The sequence below is a fragment of the Canis lupus genome, chromosome 10, assembly GCF_011100685.1.
Source record: "Canis lupus familiaris isolate Mischka breed German Shepherd chromosome 10, alternate assembly UU_Cfam_GSD_1.0, whole genome shotgun sequence".
NCBI classification, from domain to species: Eukaryota; Metazoa; Chordata; class Mammalia; order Carnivora; family Canidae; genus Canis; species Canis lupus.
In genome coordinates, this window is record NC_049231.1 from 13412804 (window position 1) to 13436663 (window position 23860).

The 23860-nt window shown below is 44.5% G+C and overlaps 1 protein-coding gene across 1 annotated transcript in view; it reads left to right on the top strand.

The window, feature by feature from the left end:
* Positions 1–23860, top strand: part of LGR5 (leucine rich repeat containing G protein-coupled receptor 5) — a 127141-nt gene that overhangs the window by 34675 nt on the left and 68606 nt on the right. The window contains exon 2 of the mRNA XM_038549570.1: positions 22830–22901. Coding sequence (XP_038405498.1) covers positions 22830–22901 — 72 coding nt within the window. The remainder of the gene's footprint in view (positions 1–22829; positions 22902–23860) is intronic.

The window sequence follows — 23860 nt, forward strand, 5'->3', positions numbered from 1 at the left end:
GCACATTTATAAATTAACATCTATCTACTCAACACTTTTTTAAATGTTCATCATTAATTTATTGAATGACGAATGAATGGACTTTAAATGCATTTCGTAATTCATTTCATAATGTATGTAATCGTTGAATCACTGTTGCACACTTGAAACTAATATAATACTGTATGTCGACTACGCTTCAGTTTTTAAAAATTAGATAAATAATATGTCGAATGATGGATGAATGGATTACTATGACAAGCTGCATTTTTGGAAAGAGACCAAAGCATGAATAAGATTTTCATTAATGTTCACTATCCTGTCTGTGTAATTCGTTTAAAAATGTTTTTACATGGAGAGACTCCTAACCCTGGGGAATGAACAAGGGGTAGTGGAAGGGGAGGTGGGCGGGGGGATGCGGTGACTGGGTGACGGGCACTGAGGGGGGCACTTGACGGGATGAGCACTGGGTGTTATGCTATATGTTGGCAAATCGAACTCCAATTTAAAAATATACAAAAATAGGGATCCCTGGGTGGCGCAGCGGTTTGGCGCCTGCCTTTGGCCCAGGGCGTGATCCTGGAGATCCGGGATCGAATCCCACGTCAGGCTCCCGGTGCATGGAGCCTGCTTCTCCCTCTGCCTGTGTCTCTGCCTCTCTCTCTCTCTCACTGTGTGCCTATCATGAATAAATAAAAATTTAAAAAATAATAATAAAAATAAAAATAAAAATATACAAAAATAAATAAATAGATAGATGATAGATAGATAGATAAAAATGTTTTTAAAATTTGCTTTAAAAAAGAAAGGTAAATTTGGGGTGCTAAGCTAAGTCTTCCTTAATTTTGAGCATATGTTTTTTTTTAATGAAATTGAAATGTGATTTCAAAGTATGGCACTCAGCGAAATTATGAAAGTTTTATATATATATATATCTTCTGTATATATATACATATCTTCTATACACTTTGTGTTCATCAGGAACCATCAGAGTCGGGGTCATACAGGGCAGATGAGTAACACCTCTCTTTCCCAGAGGTCAGTTTTCCAGCAACTTTAGACAGAGCCAGGAAATGTAATAGGACTCTGAGCATCAAATATTACTGTACAAATCCCATACACTTAAGCCTCTTTGAAAAGGAGGCTTTGACTCTCTTTCACACTCTCTTTGGGGTTTTTCACGTATAATCTTGATAAGGTTGATTATTTAGCTTCTGAATGCATGTTTAGTATAAACAGCAATTATATAAAAGTTGAAGACTAAGAAGTCTTTCACTTTTCATTGATAACTGTGAGATGTATCAACTGGTAACCCAATCAATAGCAAAGGAGAAAGAATTTCTAAACTAAGCCCTCCAAATAAAACAACCCTATCTGCCATCACCCGGTGTACAGACAAGGAATCCTGTGGCCCTCACTGAACCGTTTCAAAAGAAGCTTCAGTGCAGGTACTGGTGTTTTTACAACGGTAACCATGAGCAATTTAATTTAAGATGGCATTAAAGTATAGAACCAAAATTTTTAAAGTTTTCTATATGTGGTTTTAACATTGAAAAAAAAATTAGACATTTTAAAGGGTAAGATTCAATTTAAGTGGGTAACTCATATGTATGGAATATCTGTTCTAAGATATATCCAGCAAATGAGGGGAAATTTTTTCACATTTAAAGTTTATACATGAAAAAAAATAAAGTTTATACATGAGTGTTCTTTACCTTCAAAACCTTTGAAAATACTAGATTAATAAAAATATTTTAAAGCCACATGTGTTAATACGCTCTAGATTATGTCCTTGCCTATGTTCAGTTTCACGTGACAATATGTGGAAAATCAATTTACTTAACTCCAAGCTTGTAAGGCTCCTTTTAGACGATGGTAAAAACTATAAACAATGTGACAACTGACCATTTGCAGGAATGAGGCTGATAAAAAAAGGGAATTATATAATGCTTAAACTTGGGAAACGAGGAAAAATATATCATAGCATAGAGTTACTTTAAAGCTGTAATGTTGGCCAAGGGAGATTAAATTGCCTTTGGGGTGTACAGATGCAGAAGATTCCATTGGTGTGCTTTTCAAAGCAAAGACAGATGATATTAGGAAATAAAGCATGAGGACTTCTGCTTTAATCTGTCCACATTAATGTTTTGATCTATGACTAATTGGAATTGCAAGTCAGGTTGGGGAGATTCTTACAGCCAGTCTGAGGCTAGCAGACATGTAAAGTCTCCTAAAAATGCGTCTAGAAGGAATCCCTGGCCACAAAAGAAATAACGTGTGAAGAACTGTTCTGATTTAAGCCTCTTAGTGTGTCTAACTCAAAATGAATATGTAATATGCACAAAAAATGACACAAAATTCAGTGCTTGCTCCCAAGAGAGAACATAAAGTAAAATATATTACCCGACCCCCCGACCCCATAAAACATCACTCCTTTTTTTACATCTTTAAATAAAAGAAAAAGAACTATTGCCCCAGAGATGTACTAAATGCAAAGATGATTTCTCTGCTTCAAATCCTGCAGTGGCTCTCAGAGCCTCCAGGATGGTCTGAGCTTCTGTGTATGGCCCATGAGGCCAGCTGGCCTTGGCTCTGGCCATTGGCCCTCACCCCAGGCCTTGGTGTGTGGGGTCATATTGCGACATGAGCACTTCCATTCAACCCTGCCGCACCACTGGGGGCTTCTGGAGGATGGCCTGCTTTCCTAGGCCCTGATGCTTCTGCGCATGGTCCTACACTCCAGAAGTGCTCTTCCCTGTTCCACCCCTCCCTGGTCTCAGCCAGCACATCTCTCAAAGCCTCAGTGTAAGTGTTGGTCCTCTCAGAACTCTGGTATTAGGGGCACTGTGATTAACATAGGTTAATAAAAGGAAGTTCTTTGAGAGTTTGGTCGCAGAAGATTTTCATTCCTAACCAGCTAAGATCTGGGAGGGATTTTATGGGGAGATTGGGCTTATACTGGATTTTCTAGGGCTAAGCAACTTCTACCATTTTTATCCCTGCTTAGAAAATGAAGACTTTTATTCTGTACATTTCATTTCCTCTTTGGTCATTTTACTTCCACCTTGGGATCTTGAGAGCTAGCCTGGAGTTGCTAATAGGCTAGAAAAATCACCAATATGTCAATGCTTAAAACATAGGCTTCCTTTGGTTAGGAGGATTTTTCTCTTTGAGCTAAGCAGATGGGACTGACCTATTAATGAGGGAAGATTAGGGTACTCTCTGCCAGCCAGATCAGTAGGTGGACAGCAGAGTTACCCAAACCCCTCGGTTGGGACTCCAGCCACTCCCTTTGTTGTGGGTTTTGGGTTTGTTGGGGCTTTTTTTTTAGGATTTTATTTATTTATTTATTTATTTATTTATTTATTTGAGAGAGAGAGTGCAGGGGGGGGAGGGACAGAGGGAGAGGGAGAAATCTCAAGCAGATTCTGTGCTGAGCACAGAGCTCCACTTGGGTTCGATCCCATGACCCTGAGATCATGACCTGAGCTGAAATCAAGAATCCGACACTCAACCGACTGAGCCACCCAGGCACCCCAGCAGCTACTCCCTTAGAACAGCCACTTTACCTTACTATTACTCTTCTTTGGACACTAAAAACACTGCTGAAATCTTAACTCCTTCAAGAAGCCCTCTCTAACTAAATGTATTGACAGCTTTCTGGACCCGCAGTACTTACAGACTTGTTCTTGGAGGCATATAGACTTATAAGCGGAATCAGTACGGGTAAATTTCTTAACCTGCATCCACGTTGTCTCTATTTTGGGATTCAAGCATGACTGAGGAAGGGTTTATTTATATGGGGGAAACTTCTCGGAAGTATCGAAAAGAAATCGTGCCTAACTGCAGAAGTTTGGGTCCAGAGCATATGGGCGACGGTGGTGGCCCTGGTGATGTTGGGAGCGATAGAGCCCTGGATGCTTTGTAGTCTCAGGTGGAAAATGCCTGGGATGATTATCTGGGTATAAACTGATTGATCATTGATAGCATTTTGTTTGACACATCACTTGTGGCAACTTTGGGCAGAAGAGGGGCTAAACAGCAGATACCATCCTGTGGTCAAAAACACGAGTTCTGGCATTGCAGATGAGTCATCCCAGCCAAAGCTGGAACTTCCAGAATGATTTGGGAAGGAAATCTGTTGGAGACTAAACCTCCTAAGTGCCGTGTGACTGGGAACCACACCCTGTAAGTGATATATCATGGCTATTTCTAATCAGGCTGGCATGGATTGGAATAATGAAACATTACTCCTAACACAAGTAGATATCGGAATAATTGGCCTGTGGCTCCAGCTTAAGAAAAATGTCAGAAACACATAAGAGATTACACATGCGTTTACCTCAGACAGCTGCAAAGTAGTTTAAAGAGCATAAACCTACAAAGACAAAGAGAAGAGGAGAGAAAATGATAATACAGGAGATGTCTCAACAAATTTGGGACAAGAGTTAGCAGAGACATGGCATACGGTTGGTCAAGCAGCAACCCAATTCCTAGAAAAGAGTATTTCTGAAAGTCCAACTACTGGTAAAAATAGGGAGGTTCATTGAAAGTCTTAATAAGAAGCAGCTAGACATCTCTTACCTCATACAGCCCGACAACTCTTTCCTCACCACCCAAACTTCCGGCACAAACGATAATCCTGTTTGAGGCCTGAAAAGAATGAGCCCGGAGAGACTCTGGCCTCAGATGTACAAATGGATGATATATATATATATATATATATATATATATATATATATATATATATGATATATCTATCACATAGATAATATATTATAATCAATATGTATTATAATGCATATGTATCTAGGTGCAAATGTATGATCACTTTGACCTAAAATAAAATTTAATTTTAATTTAAGGAAGTCAAATAAAAAAATAAGTTTCATATTCGTGAAAATGCAATTAAAAACTACACAGTATTGTACCAACGAAGAAAATCCTTGTCCTGTCACCAGTACTTTCTTCCACCAGCTGCGCCGGGCATTGTCATGATGACCTCCTCTCCTGATGCTCGCTGCCAGTCCCTGGTGGGCAGGATGGTCACACGGCTGTGTGCGGCCCAGCAGCACGGGAGCTGGGATGGGCAGTGGGACCACCAATGGTCAGGGTCCGAGTGTTAGGGCGCTCCTTCTTGCTCTGGAACTCGTAGTGAGACTTGTAAACCCACCTCCTCGAGGTTGGTACAACTACTTGCCTTGGTTTTTGTTTGGCCTTGGTTTTTGTTTGGCTTAATCATCAGCACGTGCTTGTTAAATTCCCACGTAGGATATTCGGTGCCTTTAACAAGATTCATTGTAAAAATACAAGCATGGATTTTCCCCCATTTCTTTTTCTCTTCCATCTTTTCTCAGTTAATAATGAGGCCTTTGATACAGCTTACACTGACATTTTTATATCTCTACTTATAATCTGTAGTCGCACTTGGTGTGAAAGACCCTAAATGTCATACTTATGTCTACATTTTCTGAAGCTTTGTAACTCATTAACCAATAACAGTGAATAATTATGCCTTGGGTTGTTTTTAAAAGTTCATGGGTGACTTATTGGCTCTCTAGGCAACTCTGAGCATATAAATGAATGTTCCATAGCAAATGCTTAAGAAAAGCAGACACTTGCTTTATGACGGATGCTTGGGAAGCTAAAGAGATAAACCCCGTGAGTGGCAGCCAAAATGAAATCTTTTCTATTGCTCAAATTGGTTTAGCATTTGATCTTTTTCACTGTTGAGTGTCCGAGGTTTTGAAATCTCTCTTCTCTGATCGTTGACTCGGCCTCCACACCTGGAACGTTGGTTGAGGGGGAAAAGCGGTTTACCTGAAATGGAATAGTGTCCCTCTGGAGCTGCCCCAGCAGTCCCAGAGAGAAGCAAAGGCAAACATTAAGTTAGATTATTCCCACTGCTTAATTGAAAAGTATCACCACCACATGAAGGCACGTTTCGTCTTTCCTCTTTTGAAGGCGAGCAGCAGAGTGATGCAGCGTCCAGAGAGCTACGTTAGTCTAAAGAAGAGGAATCTTAAATCAAACTTTCAGGTAGTTGAATTTGATTCAAAGTCTATCTTGTAGCATTTGTTCTTTCGGAGACTTAGATTTCTGTTTTTACTATTTTGAGCTTAAAAATGCTTAAAAGCACTGCAAAAATAACAGGAGCTCATTGAGCATTAAGTAGACACTTCAAAGGATCTCAGAATATGCTTTATAAATATTTCATTCACATTCCCCACATGACTGAGCTAAGAACTGTAAAGATTTTTCCATTTAGCGGGAGGGAAAATTCAATTTAGGGAGAAATTTGTCTATGCAGGTTCAGCTACTGTCCAATAGCAAAATAAAAATACAGCAATTTTTATTTATTTATTTTACTGTCCAATAGCAAAATAAAAATGCAAAAAAACAAATACCCTATTTGTTTAAAACGCAGTCATGTTTCTACATCTTCCCTACTCAGCTAGAACTAATTCAAAAATTACTCAGCAGGACTGAGTTCCTTTTTATTTTTTTCCTATCCATTGTTCATTAATATATTTTCAATAAATAGATTAGCATTTATAGTCATGTTATTTTTAAAAGTTATTTTTAAGACACTGCGGCCAACTGTTTAAAGGCACCATGGCGTAGACACAGTGTTCTTTAATCTGCTTGCTATACTCTCCTCGGAGACCCACAAAAACATACTTAGTAAAAATAATCCTCCCAGAAATAAGAAAGGAAGGGAATAATGCCAGAGAATGCAGCATTCATTCAGCTGGTCAGTCACTCACCAAGAGTATTTATTGATTGTCAACCCTGTGCCAGACGCTGGGCTAAGAGCTGGTGATTTAGCACACCCTGCCTTCGTGGCGTTCAGGAAAGGAAGACAGGAAGGGAAGTAAAGAGGTGACCACAAAAAGGAAGGGTGGGGGAGGCAGCCAGGCAGGAGGAGGGCCGGGGTCGGCGGGAGGAAGAGCAGGGAAGGGGGAGAGGCCTGCTCTGGACTGGGAGAGGCTGAGAGGAGCACCTGAAACAAGGATCATTTAAGGAAGAAGAGGAGCCAAGCTTTGGAAGTAGGAGGGTGAGGTGCAGGTGAACGGACAGGACCGGCTGCAGGGAGGGAAGGGGGAGCTGCAAGGGGAGCTGTGCCCTGGGTGCAGGTGAACAGACAGGATGGGCCACAGGGAAGGAAGCCTGTCGGGGGGTGCTGCAAGGATAGCCGTGCCCTGGATGCAGGTGAACGGACAGGACGGGCTGCAGGGAGGGAAGACTGTGGGGTGGGGGGCCTGCAAGGTGAGCTGTGCCCTGGGTGCAGGTGAACGGACAGGACAGGCTGCAGGGAGGGAAGCCCGTGGGGGGTGGGGGGCCGCAAGGGGAGCTGTGCCCTGGGTGCAGGTGAACGGACAGGACAGGCTGCAGGGAGGGAAGCCCGTGGGGGGTGGGGGGCCGCAAGGGGAGCTGTGCCCTGGGTGCGGCCAGGGAGAGGCCGGGGGCCAGGTCGAGCATGAAAGCCTAGGCCTTGGGGCCCGTCAGCCAGGCCTGAGGCATTTGGGTTTAATCTAAGAGAAAACAGGAATCCGCTGGAAGATTCCAGGCAGTGCCAGGGAATTGTCTGTTTTTGAAAGGCTGGCTTTGGCCTCGGTGCAGAGCCTGCTGGAAGCCCGGGGCAGGGAAGGGCAGGGGAGGGAGCATCGGGGAGCCTCCAGGCCTCTGGGCCCCTGCCCTGGAGCACGAGCCCCCTTGGAAGTGACAGGCTGTGTCCCTGGGGGCACGAACCCCGGGTGCAGGCCGCGGCCCAAAGCAGCCGGCCCCTGCTCCCAGCTCACCTGGCTGGCCTGGGCGCTGTCCCGGCTTCAGGCTCAGTGGGAGCCCGCCGGAGTGGGGGTCCTTGGGCCCTTCGGCCTCTGGGGACCCTGGGCGGGAGGCAGCTCCACAGGCCCACGTGGCCCCACATGGTGGCCACCGCTCAGAGGCCAGGCCGGCACCGGGAGGCTTGGCACGACCCCGCTCCTCGAGGGCGGCCCGGCCAAGCCGCGTGCTCGGCAGGCGAGGGTCCTGCAGGCGTCGGGCCTCCGGAGTTTTGCACTTGGGTCGGGCTGTGAGGGTGTGACTCGAGCATAGGGAAGGCGGATCTGCACTCGGGAAATTTGGGGACATTGACCTAACCCAGCGAGGCGGGACTGGGCCCTGGGGACCTCGGCCCACCACCAGGAAGCCCTTCCAAGGGCCCCACCCGGCCAAGGGTGTGAACCCACCTTAGGTCACTTAATCCTCACTGTGGCCCCATGAAACAGGTGCTACGACAGGATATCAAGAAGCTAAGGGCTCGGGGCGCCCGGGGGGCTGTTGGTGGAGCGTCTGCCTTCAGCTCAGGGCGTGACCCCGGGATCCTGGGATCGAGTCCCGCATCCGGCTCCCTGCAGCGATCCTGCTTCTCCCTCTTCCTCTGCTGCTCCCCCTGCTTGTGTGCACACTCACTCTCTCTGTCAAATAGATAAGTAAAATCTTTTAAAAAGAAGAAGTCAAGGCCACAAAAGCAAAAAAAAGGGGGGGGGAGGGGGAGACAGGATCTAACAGCAAGGTGGTGGCAAAACCATCATTCAAGACCCTGACTTCCAAATCTGTAACCCACTTTCCTCTCCGCGGACCACGCCTAGATGACAGTATTTAGGCTCCATTTTGCAGATGGTACATAATCAACAAAGGCTTTTTGAACCCCTGGGATACTATAGGGTGATGAATCATATCTGCCTTTTAAATAATAACCCAGATTCTTCGCATGTGCTCAGCACGTTAGATGGAATAGGAAGATCTCATCCTGTTGGCGTGGAAGGATCCCTTAGTCACACCAGGTTGCTTGCAAGATCTTTCAGCATCCTGCTTCCTGCGCAGCACAGGAAAAACAATGGGAATTTCCACCTGGGTGGAATAAAGTGGGTCTAGTCCCTTTAATGAAAGCTCTTGAAAGATTTTCTTTGCAACCCGGGCCTGGAGTCTCTTCAGTGTAATCATTATGGAGCCATCAGACACAGCCACAGGCCCAGTGTCATCCACCCACAGACACATGCAGGGTAGATCCCAGAGCCTTTTACTCTCTTTCTTGTATATTTTTGTTGTCCAATAATTAAGCAATGAGTTTATCTGCTAAAAGGCAGGTATGGTGTGAAAGAGGAGTGGGGAGGAAAGGTTTTCCTACATTTCCTCTTTTGAAGAAAAAAAGTCATTAGGAACTAACTTCTGTCATCGCAAAAGGCAAAATGAATAGTCCCCTGTGTATAATCGGCGTGTGCCAGTTTAGCGATTCTCAGCCCGGGGTGATTGGCCCCCAGGGAACATCTATTTGGCCATGTCTGTACACAAGGTTCCCAGGGCCGCCGGAGCAAAGCACCCCCGACTGGGTGACTGAAACAACAGAAATGCATGCTCTCACAGTTCTGGAGGCTGGGAAATCCGAGATCAAGGTGTTGGCAGCGTTGTTTTCTTCTGAGTCCTTTCTCCTTGGCTTGTGGCTAGCTGGTTTCTCCCTGTGTCCTCACATGGTCTTCCCTCTGTCCCTGTGTCCAAATGTCCTCTCCTCATCAGGACACCAGTCCTAGCAGAGTAGGATCCACCCTAATGACCTCATTTTAACGTAATTGCCTCTTGAAAGAATCTGTCTCCAAATCAATCACATACCAAGTTACGGAGCATGAGAACGTCAGTATACAAATGGGGGGGGGGGGTGCGGGGTGGAATATAAGTCACCCTGTCACAGTCTATACAAGTTCTTGGTTCCTACACCTGGAGGAGTGGTGATGCTCCTGGCACCTGGTGGGTAGAGCTGGGAGTGCTGCTCAACACCTTACGAGGCATGGGATAGCCTCCCTGCACCAAAAAAGAATCCTCAAGCCCCCAAATCAATAGTGCCAATTTTAAGAAACCCTGTTCTAGTTCCAAACTTGGTTGGTCTGATTTTTTTCTAGTGTAAAGAGAAACAGAATATATCACTCACATGAACATTCCTGTTGTGAGTTATAGCACAGTCTTGAGTAGGACTCTACTAATATCCGTATTCAGCTGCCTCACGCTGAGACCAATTTGTGGCATGAACGAGCTTCCTAAACTGTTTAGACAAATAAAAGGAGTCATTGTTAAAAGGGAAAAAAAGGAAGCACAATGTAAAATATTAGCTCCTTCATCCCTCAGGGGAAAACCAATCAAGATAACTTCTGGTGGACTGGAAAGGGGGAACAGAATGAAGAAGAGAGGACCATGAAGATTCCATTGAAATTGCTTGACCTCTCTTTCCTCCCAGATAAGTGAAAGGCCCGGGGTTCCAACTGGAATCCTGAAATCTGGGGCTGGGAGAGGAATGGGCCACGGGCTCCACACCATGGAGCCAGGAAGGACCCAAAATATGGATTCCAAAGGCCAAGTGGAAGCAGAGTGGATGGTCTGGGGGGCGGTGTTCTCAAATAGAGTCACTCCAGGGGCTAGCTAAGAGGTAAAAGCAGCCAGACGTGCCGCACAGAAGTGTGAACGGTAGAGAGGGGACTTTTCCGAGGCGCCTTCTTAGATAACATGGTACTGAAGAGTCAAAAAGGGTGAGGAAATATTAGGACCCGAGCTTAAGCTATGGCAGGAAATCAGATCATGGATTCCAGCTGCAAAGGACTGGTCCCATGGACCGGGTTCAGACTTTGGCTTTCCACTCAACTGCTAGGGTCATCCTAGGAAAGCTAGAGTTCTGTGTGCCTCTATTTCCTCATCTGTAAACTGGATTGTAACCTGAAGATTCCTTAGATGGTGTGTGTGTGTATGTGTGTCAGAGAGAGAAAGAGAGAGAAATGCTAGTTATTATTAATTATCTGACACAGGCAACTGTTATAATCAGTGAGACTAATGACCACTTAGAGAGTGGGGGTGACTGGTAGACAGGGTGTTGTATACGTAGATAAATAAGCCTGAGGCCTCCAGGATGGTCACTTGAAAGAACCAGGATGCACTCACTGGGGATATGAGGAAGCACCAGGGGGGAAAGGGAGAAAACGATAAATTCAGCTAGAAACGTACTGAGTTTTAAGTGACCAGTTGACTAACCACATGGAGAAGTTCAGAAATAAAGCTTGGAGAAGTACAGATCTGCAAACAGCTGCCCACCCAAGGCTGGAGATTGTTCCCAGAGACTAGAGAAAAACAGAAGAGATGGAACCTCAGGGAATTCCTGGATATGTAATTTTTCCTGGTGATTTCTGGTGATTGCACAGCCCTTTCGACTGTTCAAGGCACTACCCTGTAGCGGAGGGGAAACTCAGTTCCGAATCGGTTGAGACCTTTTGAAACGCTATGGCTAGACCTCTTACACTCCGTGGCCAAAGACCTGTGTGTTTGATGACGACAGTGCTGCTGCTGATGGCATTTGGCTTCTTTTTTTAAAAAAAGATTTCATTTATTCATTTGAGAGAGAGAGAGAGAACGAGCAAGGGAACAAGCGTGCCGGGGCTGGGGAGAGGCCCAGCCAAGGGCCTGGGGCCGGACATGGGGCTGGAGATGGGGCTGGACACGGGCCCACCAGGACCCGGGGTCGTGACCCAAGCCACGGCCGGCGCTCACCCGGGGCACCCTGGCATTTGACTTCGTAAGTCTGCTTTCCCACCTCCTTGCCAACCCTGTCACGTTTGCTTCTCACGGTGATTTGCTGGACTTCAAATCAGAACAAGAACCTCACCCAGGACTCTCCCAGAGTACTTCCCTTCCGACCGAGGCCGCTCCCTCCGGCAGGTGCAGGGCCGCTCGCGACCACCGTGGGCTGCGGATCCGACAGCTTCGGGTGAAGGTTGGAAGGTTGGGTTGGCCCTACTCTTTTTCTTTGTCCATCCGTGTGCGGTTCCCTTTGTCGCCTGCCCGCCTACCCCCCGTGTGCAGCGGGTGCTCGGGGCCCAGACTCTCCAGTCAGTGGCCGCTCCCCGCGGGTGCTCAGGGGGCGGGTGTCCCGAGGGCCGGGCCTAGCGCAGCGACTGTGCAGGAGGCTGCGGCAGCCAGAGGCTCACCTGCAGCAGACGAAGGGCAGGGGAGGTCCCTGAGCTCAGCACACCGGGGGGCTGCGGGCGGGACAGCGCGGGGACTTCGGGGAGGCCAGGGAGGCGCTGGGCATCCAGGGGGCCAGTGACCAGGTGTGGGCGCATGGAGTCTCCCTCCTTGGCAGCTGCGCCCGGGGCTGCAGGCCCGTTGGTCAGTTAGGGCCTCTGGGTGCTGGCAGGTGGGTCCCTGGGGGCCTGCATGGACCCAGCCTGGGGGTGCAGTGGGCCCCATCCGCATCCTGTCGCTCAGTCCTGGGTGCCTAGATGCGGCCTCTACATCTATCTCTTCTCTTGTTACTAAATAATATAAGTAAGGTACATGACTACCCAGTCACGTTAACTATCTCTATTAGAAAAGGATGACAATGTAAACTTTTTTCAAATGAGCTTTGCTCTGAGGCTCTGTCTTTTAAGTTTCCATTAAAAATTTAATAAAGCAGGGGCACCTGAGGGGCTCAGCAGTTGAGCGTCTGCCCTCGGCTCAGTTTGTGACCCCGGGGTCCTGGGATCGAGTCCGGCATCAGGCTCCCCGCAGGGAGCCTGCTTCTCCCTCGGCCTGTGTCTTGCCTCTCTCTCTTTGTGTCTCTCATGAATAAATAAAATATTTTTTTAATAAAATTAAAAAATAAAGGTCATCAAATCAAATCAAATATTCTTCTGGAGTTTTGCAGGAAAGGGTATCCTGATGGCCAAAAGTCATATGAAAAGGTATTTGACTCTCCTAGACATGCGGGAAATGCAAATTAAAACCACAGTGAAATACCATTGTACGTTTAGCAAAAATGACTAAAATGTAATAGAGAAATAATACCAATTTTGATGATAATAAATGGAGAAAAACAGGGGTGAAACCATCGGAATTCTCATACACTGCTAGTGGAGGTATGACTCAACATAACCACTTTAGAAAACTGCTTGGCAGGATCTATTAAAGCTGAATATAGGGCATCCCGGGTGGTTCAGTGGTTTAGCACTGCCTTAGGCCCAGGGTGTGATCCTGGAGTCCTGGGATCGAGTCCCACGTCGGGCTCCCTGTATGGAGCCTGCTTCTCCCTCTCCGGGTGTCTCTGCCTCTGTGTGTGTGTGTGTCTCTCATGAACAAATGAATAAAATATTTTTTAAAAATTAAAAAATAAAATAAATAAAGCTGAACATATGCATACCCCAAGACCCAGCAATTCAACTCCTATACCCAATAGAAATGCATATTTCTCATGTATACGCAACAACATATATGTGTATATATGTGTGTGTATACATATTAGTATATATACACTCATATATATATACCCAATAGAAATGCATACATTGCATATATGCTCAACAAAAGATGTATTTAAGAATGTTTATAGGGGCACTACTTACTCATCATGAGCACAAACTGACCCAAATGCCCATCAAGAGTTGAGTTGTGGTATAATAACAAAACAAGATACTGTATTAGATTGAGATGGAATAAACTAGTGCTACATGCAACACATGGACAAATCTCATAAACATGATGAGCGAGAGAAGCTAGGAAAACACAAGAACTTGGCTCGGTACTACTAAGTGAAAGAAGCCAGTCTGAGAAGCCTACCTATTGTATGATTTCAACTATATGACGTTCTGAAAAAGGCAAAACTATGAAGAAAATAGAAGGTTCAGGATAACCAGGATTGAGGATTGGGGATGGAAGGATGAGTAGATAGAGCACAGAGGATTTTGGGGTAGTGAAAATGCTCTGTATGATGCTATAATGGTGGATACATTTGTCCAAACCCATTGAATGTACGACCCCAAGAGTGAACCCTCCTGTAAACTACAGAGTTTGGGTGATCATGAAGCTTCAATAGGTTCGTTTTGCTTGTTACAATTGTGTAACAAATATACCACCCTGGTGGGGAATGTTGATCACAGGGGAAGCTGCGCATGTGTGGAGGCAAGAGGCGCATGGGAAATTTCTGCAGTGTCCTCTTAAAACCGCTATAAAAAATAAAATGTGTTTAAAAAAATAATTATGCACCGTGTAATTCTATATATAGATAGATCAAAACCAAGCAAAACTAATATAAAATGTTGGAAGTCAGCAGACTGGTTCCCTTTGGGGGAGAAGTGGGTGGAAGGGAACATAAGGGAGCTTCTGAGGCAATGACTAGGTTCTATTTCTGGATTTGTGTGGATTTGTGAAGGTATGTTCACACTGAAAATTCAGTGGGCTGGACAGTTAAGATTTGTTCATTTTCCCATATATGTTACACTTCAATAAAAAAATGTTTTTCAAAGATACATTATTTTGAAGTTAATGACATGAGAAAATTATGTGGAAATAACATTATTCATACTATCATAAAATGCTACTCAAGCCTGCACCTTTCCCTTTGAAGTTCACAGGAGGGCTTATCTCTAGAAGCATATTTGAAAAGTGATCGATTTAAAAAGTGCTGGAATGGCTCCAGCCTGGATCCATTGTTAGCAAAGGTATCTGGCAGAAAGCTAAATGCTACTGGATCTCCCAAGATGAATTTAAAATGACTGTGCTTAGAAGAAATGGGAATAGCACTGCGCTGCTAAAGAAGAAAATATTTGTCTTCAACGGTGGCCGAGATTAAAGAACCATTTTGGGGAGTTGTTTTCTTAATTTGTTTAATAGCCACACTATAAGGAATGTCCTCTTTGTTCACTGATGCATGTACTGAGTCTCCCATATAAACAGAATAGCTGGATTTTAAGACAGTGGATTAAGTACCTAATGCAGTCATTCCTCCCACAATGTATCTAAAGAAATGATAGGAAAGATATTTTAGCAGGAGAAAGAGGAGAAAGGGAAAAGTAGAAAGAAGGAGAGGAAGAGAAAGGAGGAGGAGGGGAAGAGGACAGGAAGAGGAAGCAATAGTAGCAAGGTAGAGGCACTTGGGTATGGGAGTAGAAGGCGAACTTTCAATGAACAAGAATCTTTGAGGAATCTCTAGGACAGAAGCAGGCTGACTGAAGAGAAAAAGGGTAACACTAATTTTGAGCAAAAATCAATCATTGTGGAAGGTGGGTACCCTCCAAGTGGGTCTTGTTCCCAAAAGTGTCCAATACTAGAAGTGTGATATATACCTCACACTTAGAAGCAATGTAGCCATTTGATGAGAAACAGGATTTTTTTTTTTTTTAAATGGATCAGGTAAAATCATCAGCTCACTTACAGGAAGGCCACAGTAGAGGAGAGTTCAATTCAGCATTCACCGAGTCTCTCTTTTATGGCAAGACTCAACTAGACACTAGAAGCAGTCTAATGGAAAAGAAACAAAAACCGAAAAAAACAGCCACTGACCATGAGGAGTCCCAGCCTACTGTAGGAGAGAGGCCCATAAACGCATCACTTCAATATGATGCCATTAAATGTCTGGATGATATGGGAGGACAGAGGGCAAATCACTTACCCTAACCTTGCAGTTGGGGCAAAGGCTTCCTCCTCTTCCTCCCAGGAGGAGATGACATCTTACCTGAGCCTTGAAAACAGAAGGGAAGTCAATATGCCAGAGTAGTGAAGTATCGGTGTGCTGCGCAATGGAGCTTGTACGCAGGACTAACAAATGTGGATTTCATTTGGAAAATTATAGTAACTGAGAGGTCTTAAGTAGGATGGTCATTTGGCTAATTCTGCATTTTTGGATGTATCTCTAGTCATTAGAGGGTGAGCCTAAAGGGATAAGACTGATGATAGCAGGCAACCACAGAGTTGGGAGACAATTTCAGATGACTGAGGCAGCTGTAGCAGGGAAGAGGAAAGAGAGAGGACAAGAGGATAGGCAGATAGGATGAAAATTTTAAGAAAGGAAAACTTGAATAGTATCTAAGATTTGGACTTTTTGACAGGGAGGTAGTGATGGCACTCACTAGAAACTGGCACTACAGAAAAAGAAACAAGTTTGGAACAGGAAATAATTTTTCCATTTTGGACATGGTGCATTCCTGCAAGATCGCTAAATGGACGTATGCAGAAGGAAATCAGATTACATGGTTCTGAAATTTAGGGGAGAGGGATTAAGACGAGGAATATGGATGTGGGGAGTTATGGGCATCTAAGAGGCACTTGAACCCATGAAAGTAAGTAATAATCTCCAAGAAGAAAGGGCAGAGATTGAAGAGCGCTAGGCCAAGGGCGGAATTCCAGAGAACACTGACATTTACGGAATAAATAGAATAAAATCCCACAAAGGAGCCTATAAAGTAGAAAGGTTGGAAAATATGGAAAGAATCCTGAGAGAATGATGACTTGGAAACCAATAGAGTATAGAGTTTCCAGAAAGAGCAAATCTAATGCAGGAAAGAGGCTCAGTAAGTCCTGTGTTCCTTAAATCTGACAATATGGAGGTCACTGTTTCTTTGGCAAGAACAATTTCATTGAGGTATAGGGATGGGGAGCGGAGACTACTATGGTAGACGATAAACAACTCCAAAGGGAATGGGAAAGACTGAGTAGCAAGTACAGGAAGACATGAAATTGGAAGGTCCCACTTCCCATCTGTTTTAATAGTGGAAAAGACTCGATTCTGTTTATACATGGAGAGAGAAGAAAAATAGGTGGAAAATAGAGGAAGTGGAAGGAATTATTCATGGAGTAATGAGCTATAGCATCGTAGAGGGGATGGGACCCATAAGCAAGGCTAAGCAAGTAGAAAAGTATGGGTATAGTAAGGAGGGGACAAAAAAAAAGAATAAGAATTTTATTTATTTATTTCATGTTTGGTGGCCTACAGAATCTCGGTTGTTTCTGTGAAGTAAGAAGGAAGGTGTCCCATGATGGGAGTCATTGTTGATTAAGAGTTTTGAGGCAAGTGGTAAAGATTGGCCACAGTTCCTATGGGAGTGAATTGAGCAATCCCAAATAACAGGATTGTGCAGCTGTGTTGAGAACCCACAAAGATCATGAATTTATAGTCACCAGTCTGCACATTTGTGAGTTTCCCTTTTCTAGTAGTGCTCAGTACCCTGGGATAGTAACAGAGAGAATGAATTATGGTGTTTTTCCAGGGCTGGGATTTTGCCAGGAGAATGAAACAAAAGACAAGGGACCAGGGGGTTGAGGGTGTGGGTGAGGTAGCGATCCAGGTGACCAATGTGTGGTCTAAGCTAGATTCTTGGGCGAAGACAAAGCTTTCGTACTGGAGGTATCAAAGGACTAGAGACTGAAATAGAAAACTAAGCTGGAAAGATAAAAGCCTGTGTCAGAAACACAAGGGTCTGTAAAGCTAGATCTTGAATCGGGGTGAGGGGAGGGTGGGAGGCATTTGGAAATAAAGAGGCTAATGCATTCTAGGGAAAGAAAATCACATGTGTAAAAACAGATGCAAAGGGCAACATTAAGAATTCCAAGTGTGTGACTGGCCCACACATGCAGAGAGGAAAGTGACATAAAATAGAGGTGGAAACACACATTAAGGCCAGATCGTGAAGAGCCTAAATAGTTGAGGCCTTCGTTCCTCTACGAAGCCTGGAGCCTGCAGGAGTTCTCAGATGGAGGAGGCCCATATGGCCACAGCTGTGCAAGCCTGCCCTGAACGGGGACTACTCCGTCGGGGCTGAACTCCAGGCCAGGCGCTGCTTGCAAACCATTCCCCTTGTGCTTCTGCTTCAGTGCAAACAAGAGGATGCTTTCTGTCGCTCACATGCCCACCTACAGAGGAGGCCCCTTTTCCTGTGGATGCACCTGAGGGGTTGCCTTTCTTACTGGCTAACAGTGGCTCTGAGCCCACATAGATGGGCTCTTCAGGGTGACCTCACTGGCTGGGGCGTAGAAGATGAACTAGACCCAGTATGAGGGGGCTCAGTGATTACCGCATGGAGAGCACAACCATGATCCCCATCACAAGGACCTGACCAAAGGTAGCAGCCAGGAAGAAGGAAGGGAGGCCAGATCCAGAAGAAAGCTGTATGGAATTAATACTGGGTGTTTTAAGGACATAGGGAAAGCAGGAAAGGGAAAAGTTGAAGATGACTTGGGGATTGATTCTCCCCACTGGGTCCCTAGATCTGCCCACAATTAATGTTCAACTCACATTTGTCAAATGAGGAAAAACAATAGAGCTGCAAGCAACGAAGACATTGGCAGGAGAGAGCTACCGTCTGTTTGGACGGAAGTCTATTCCTAGGGAACAGTTAGGCCTCCTGAATTCTTAAGTGAGTCACAGAGCTCAGAGCACTCACCTGGAAATTTGGGGGCGGGGGGGGCTCCTTGCCTGAATGTTCCAATCACAGCAAAAGGTCTTAAATATCTCCGTGCCCATACTAGACCAATCAACTCAGGTGCTCTGGGGATGGGACGCAGACCTCAATATCCCATAAAGCTCCTGAGGTGATTCCAATACACAGTCAACTGCTCCCATAGAGCCTTGCAACCCCCGGTTCTAGATTTCCAGACATGGTCATCAACACACCACCACCAAGAGCGGGGTCAGAGGCAGGGCAGGATGGGTGAACATATCTGAGCATCTTGTCACAGTAAACCCTCCGTGTCTTATGAAATCTTGGTGCATGGTGGCCACTTCTTCAAAATTAATTCCCACATCTTGGCAAAAGATGAAAAAAATTAAAGAAATCCATCACGTTGTTTCACCAATGTTAGGAAACTGAATTATAGACAAAATATGGTGCAACATGAGGCCGCCTTTTAAAATCATCGTTTTGAAAAATAAACGTGTACGGGTTTGGAAATTATTTTAAGACTCCTGATTTCCTGCTAAGGTTATATGTGTTCCGGGTGCCAGAGAGACCAAATACTAAAAAGAAAGGTTTTTACAAATCATTTAAGTAAGAAAGAGAGTATTTTTGTACAGAGTTTTAATGTTCTCATTCTATAATTTTTAACTCAAAATTGACATGAAACCAAGAAGAGCATTGCTAATCAAAGAGTGGTCCAGGGAAGCGTCCTTCCCAGCACAAGGCGGTTTTTTACTGATCCACAACAGATAAGAATTTGAGAGTAAAGATTTGGAAATTTTTATAGTAACTGAATAATCTCTGTCAAATCACATAACAAAGTATTCAGCTCCTGTTTTATGCATTTTAGTGTTTTCAGTTCCCTTTTCTAGTAATTAATTTTACTATTTTTTAAAAAAAAAGAATTTTAAACCCACGGCAAATTCAGAATTCTTTAAAGTTGGTCTTTCAGGATGGATAGTTTAGTTTGGGAAGCACCGAGCTAGAGGCCCCGTGTTCCACTTAACTATCAACGCAAAGGTTAACACAAGAAAAAAGGGAATGCAGACAAATTCTTTTTTACCTTATCTGCTTTGAATTTATATTTCAGAGGCCCACTTTCATTTTACCCTATTGATATTAGAAGCTGTTTTTCTGCCATAAGCTTACACGCATTGCTTGGAAGCTCTTTATTTTTTTTTTTTAATATTTTTTTTTTATTGGTGTTCAATTTACTAACATACAGAATAATACCCAGTGCCCGTCACCCATTCACTCCCACCCCCCGCCCTCCTCCCCTTCTACCACCCCTACTTCGTTTCCCAGAGTTAGCAGTCTTTACGTTCTGTCTCCCTTTCTGATATTTCCCACACATTTCTTCTCCCTTCCCTTATTTTCCCTTTCACTATTATTTATATTCCCCAAATGAATGAGAACATATAATGTTTGTCCTTCTCCGACTGACTTACTTCACTCAGCATTGGAAGCTCTTTAAAAGAAAGCAGACTCGGGGCGCCTGGGTGGTTCAGTTGGTTGAGCATCCAACTCTTGGTTTCAGCTGAGGTCTGATCTTGCAGTCGCGGGTTTGAGCCCCACACCAGGCTCTGCATTCGCCGGGGAGTCTGCTTCAGATTCTCTCTCGCTCGCCCTCCCCACTTGCTGTCTCCCAAATAAATACATTAATTAATTAATTAATTAATTAATTAAATCTTTAAAAAAGAAAACATATGTCTTAGAAAATAGTGGTAAAGGGACAGTTTAGCAGCATTTGCTCATTTTCTGAGAGGAACCCCCAGCATCAGGTAACACAGAGACGTTACTAAATCATTTTGGGAAGGGGACACACTCTTTAAGAAACAAGTCACTCAAAAAAAAAAAAAGAAAGAAAGAAAGAAACAAGTCACTCTTTTGACTGGAAACAGCTAGCAATACTCTAATAGCATAAACTACTCATCCAGGGACACTAGAGTTTAAATACAAGGAAGCCTGCCACGCGGACATTAATTCTCCCAAGACCATGCAGCTTGTGAAGGGGGAGAGTCAGGATTCAAACCCAAGACACTACACACTTGTTCCAGGGGAAACCCTGGGAGCAAAGGCTTATATAAGCTGCACTGCCAGGAACCTGAAATAGGATAATAAGTCAAATAGGATAATAGGATAATAAGTCAAAACAACAATGTTTATGAATCTCCTTAACATTTAATTCCCTTGTTCTAGTTAGAGCTTTCTGCATATAGACAAGAGCGAAGGTTGTCCCAAACTCATTTGCACATCACGCAGGCAAACCCAAGAGGCCAGGAAACTTCGTGCCAGCCCTACCAGCTGCCTTGACGTTGGAACTGGTTTGATCAGGGTTGCTAATCAACGTGCTCCCAAAGCAAACCCCCTTGATTCTTTTAGGACGTAAGTGGGCTGTCAACGAGACATAAGTGAGCACCTCAGATCTCTCTAGACGTCGCAGGGATTGTACATCCCCGTGAGGAATCCAGAAACTTCATTGAGTAGTTTAATCCATGTCTGTTCAGTGAACTAATACACCTTTGCTACTACACAGCAATATCTGCATGACAAATTTAAATTGCTAATCAATTATTTGGCACTCTTACCTCGACCGAAAATCACCCCGATTTGTAATAAACGGAAACATAAGGGTTTTTTTAGTGTGTATTTTTGGCATGGTTTAGTTTGTGCTTGAGAATATAGCATTTTGCTCAGCTATAAACTGCTCAGTAGCAGATAATAAAATTTATAATTTTTTAAGCATACATCTGAAACATTTAAACTGAATAATTTATCTCCCTGTATATTGCTGACTTGTTAAAGAGTAAATGATCGATCCCTCAATTCTTTCCATCAATGATTAAAAGTTAATATTTAAGGACTCCTGCGTGGCCGGATTGGTTAAGCGTCTGCCTTCAGCTCAGTTCGTGATCCCGGGGGTTCCGGGATCGAGTCCCACGTCTAGCTCCCTGCTCCTTGGGGAGTCTGCTTCTCCCTCTGCCCTACTCATGTTCTTGCTCTCTCTCGCTCAAATAAATAAAAATCTATTTTTTTAAAAAGTTAATATTTGATAAAGGAACCAAGCAATCCATACTGACATCAGCTGGTCAGACGCTATGGGGGTGGCCACTTAAATAACAGGAATAATTCGGATTTTTTTTAAAGCTCATGGGTGAAATAGGTGAAGGTGGTCAAAAGATACAAACTTCCAATTATATGAGAAACAAATTTCGGGGGATATAAGGTACAGCAGGATGAATATAGTTAATAATTCTGGGTTGTTTATTTGAAAGTTGCTACGAGAGTAAATCTTAAGAGTTCTCATCGCAAGAAAAAATGTGCGGTGATGGATGTTAGCTTAACTTAGTGCAGTAATCGTTTTGCAGTATAGACATATATCACTTCATCACGTCGGACGCCGAAAATTAATACCATGTCCTATGCCAATTGAGTCCACTTTTAAATAATTAATAAAAAGCCCATTGTCTTATCCTGAGCGAAGTTTTAAGTTTGTACACCTGACCTGAGATCATAATGAATCCTGAATATAATCTGAATCTTCAGGTTTGAGCAAGGAGGACTTTTTTTTTTTTTTTTTTAAGTCAACCTTCCGCTGACTGTTGCATAAAGTCTTAGCCGGTCTTGATGACAATCTGTCCCACCACCGTAGATCTTTTGTCCTCTGCGATACAGATGGCAGATGTCAACCATGCTGTAGGGTTATGTGGGAGACAGTAAAGAAATAGAAACATAAAAAACAGAATAAAATCTAATTACACGGCGTTTCCCTTAAAACAAAAATTGATTGAGTTCTGCCCAAAGTGGCTTGTTTCCTGTGCCAGGAACTACTGTGCCGGCCCAGCAGGAAGTGTGCTACGGAGCAGGATCACATTACACCCTTGTTTTATGGTTCATTTCACGTATTTAATGCAATCCGAGAACCTGCAAAGGGAACATGTTAGAAGGAGGGAATAGGCCTTTTTTTGTTTTGTTTTGTCTTGTTTTGTTTTGTTTTTTTAAGTTTTCTTGAATCAAAACAGTGGTTTGTACAAGGTGCTTGTAGACTTGCAGAGCTGCATGCTGAAGACGTTGCTCTTTGTGGCCAAATTCAGAGCAAGATGCAACGTAGGGTTCTGTCCCAGCCCGAGTTACGCCTGGTCCCTCTGCTGTCTGCCTCATGTCATTTCAAACATGGGGTGGGGGGAACCCTGGGTAGCTCAGCGGTGGAGCACCTGCCTTTAGCCCAGGGCCTGATCTTAGAGACCTGGGATCGAGGCCCACGTCGGGCTCCCTGCAGGGAGCCTGCTTCTCCCTCTGCCTGTGTCTCTGCCTCTCTCTCTCTCTCTCTCTGTGTCTCTCATGAATAAATAAATAAAATATTAAAAAAAAAAAAAACCACGGGGTGGGACAACCATGCCCGGGAACAGTCTGGATCCTTTGCAGTTCCTCTACTGTGGCACAGGGCACCCGGGATGCACGGGGCTGCGGGGAGGCTGTGCTTCAGAGGCAAAGTAGCAGCTCACCTGGCAAGCAGAGGAGTGGGGTGGTTTGGCTGGTTTGCTTGAAAGCGTGTGCAGCAAGCGGCTGGACTTCCCCGCGGTGGCGCTCGCAACCCCTCACGTGCTGTCTGTCCTTCCTCTCCAGGGACCTCAGTATGAACAACATCAGCCAGCTGCCCCCGAGCGCCCTGGCCCGTCTCCGCTTCCTGGAGGAGCTGTAAGTACCGCCTCGCACTTGCTGGGGGACCAGACGGACCAAGGCCCGAGAAAACAAGCAAAAAAAAAAAAAAAAAAAAAGCTGTCAGCACCAACAATCTTGGCACATGAGGAAACACTTAGTTGGGAGGGGAGGAAAGAAAAAAAGAATTGCCTCTGATTCTGGAAATCAACTTATACAAGAGTTTACCATGAGGCTACAACTTTCTAAGGTGAGACCCGGCCAAACAAATTAAAATTTTAAAACAAAAGCTGTTTAAGAGCGCTGGATGTCTCTTTGGAAAGAGTTAAGCAGCAGGATATTAAAAGTTTGAATACCGGCTCATGTTTATTAAAAAAAAAAAATAGCAAGTAAAGCTATAATCAAAACCAAAAACTGCCGCTCGGTTCGGGTTGTGACGGAGAGGACGGAGTCCACGCTCCGTGGCACCGAATCGTCGCGGCCTAATCACTTTTAATCACTATTTTCCGACTCCCTAATTGAGCTGCCCTCAAGGCTTGAGCAGAAAGACGTGAAAGCCACAGAGGACTTGAGGCCGGGCTCTCCCAAAGTCACTGCAAAAAATAAATAAATAAGTAAATAAAAAGGGAGGAAGCTAAAATTAGCTAATGATACACAGAAGAATCTTGATTGAGTCTCGTAATCACTTGCCAGAAGATGAAAAAGAACTGTATAGTCCAAAAATCTGCATTTAAAAATTCATGTGATCCTCTTACCCTTTGGAGTGAGGGAGGCCGAGGGAGCCCCGTGCAGTCGCAGGCGCCGCGAAGAAAGCTTGGCACCATGGCCCGAGTCAGTCCTCCCACTGCTGATTAAAGGAGTTGTGTGGAGGCAACGACCTCTTTTGAAAATACTTATTTCATAAATCCGGGAGTCAGGGTCCAATCTGGAGAGTGATTGTAATGGTGCAAGTGCTGCGTGATCCACCGCGGGAAGTGGGAGGAATGTTCCATCTTAAC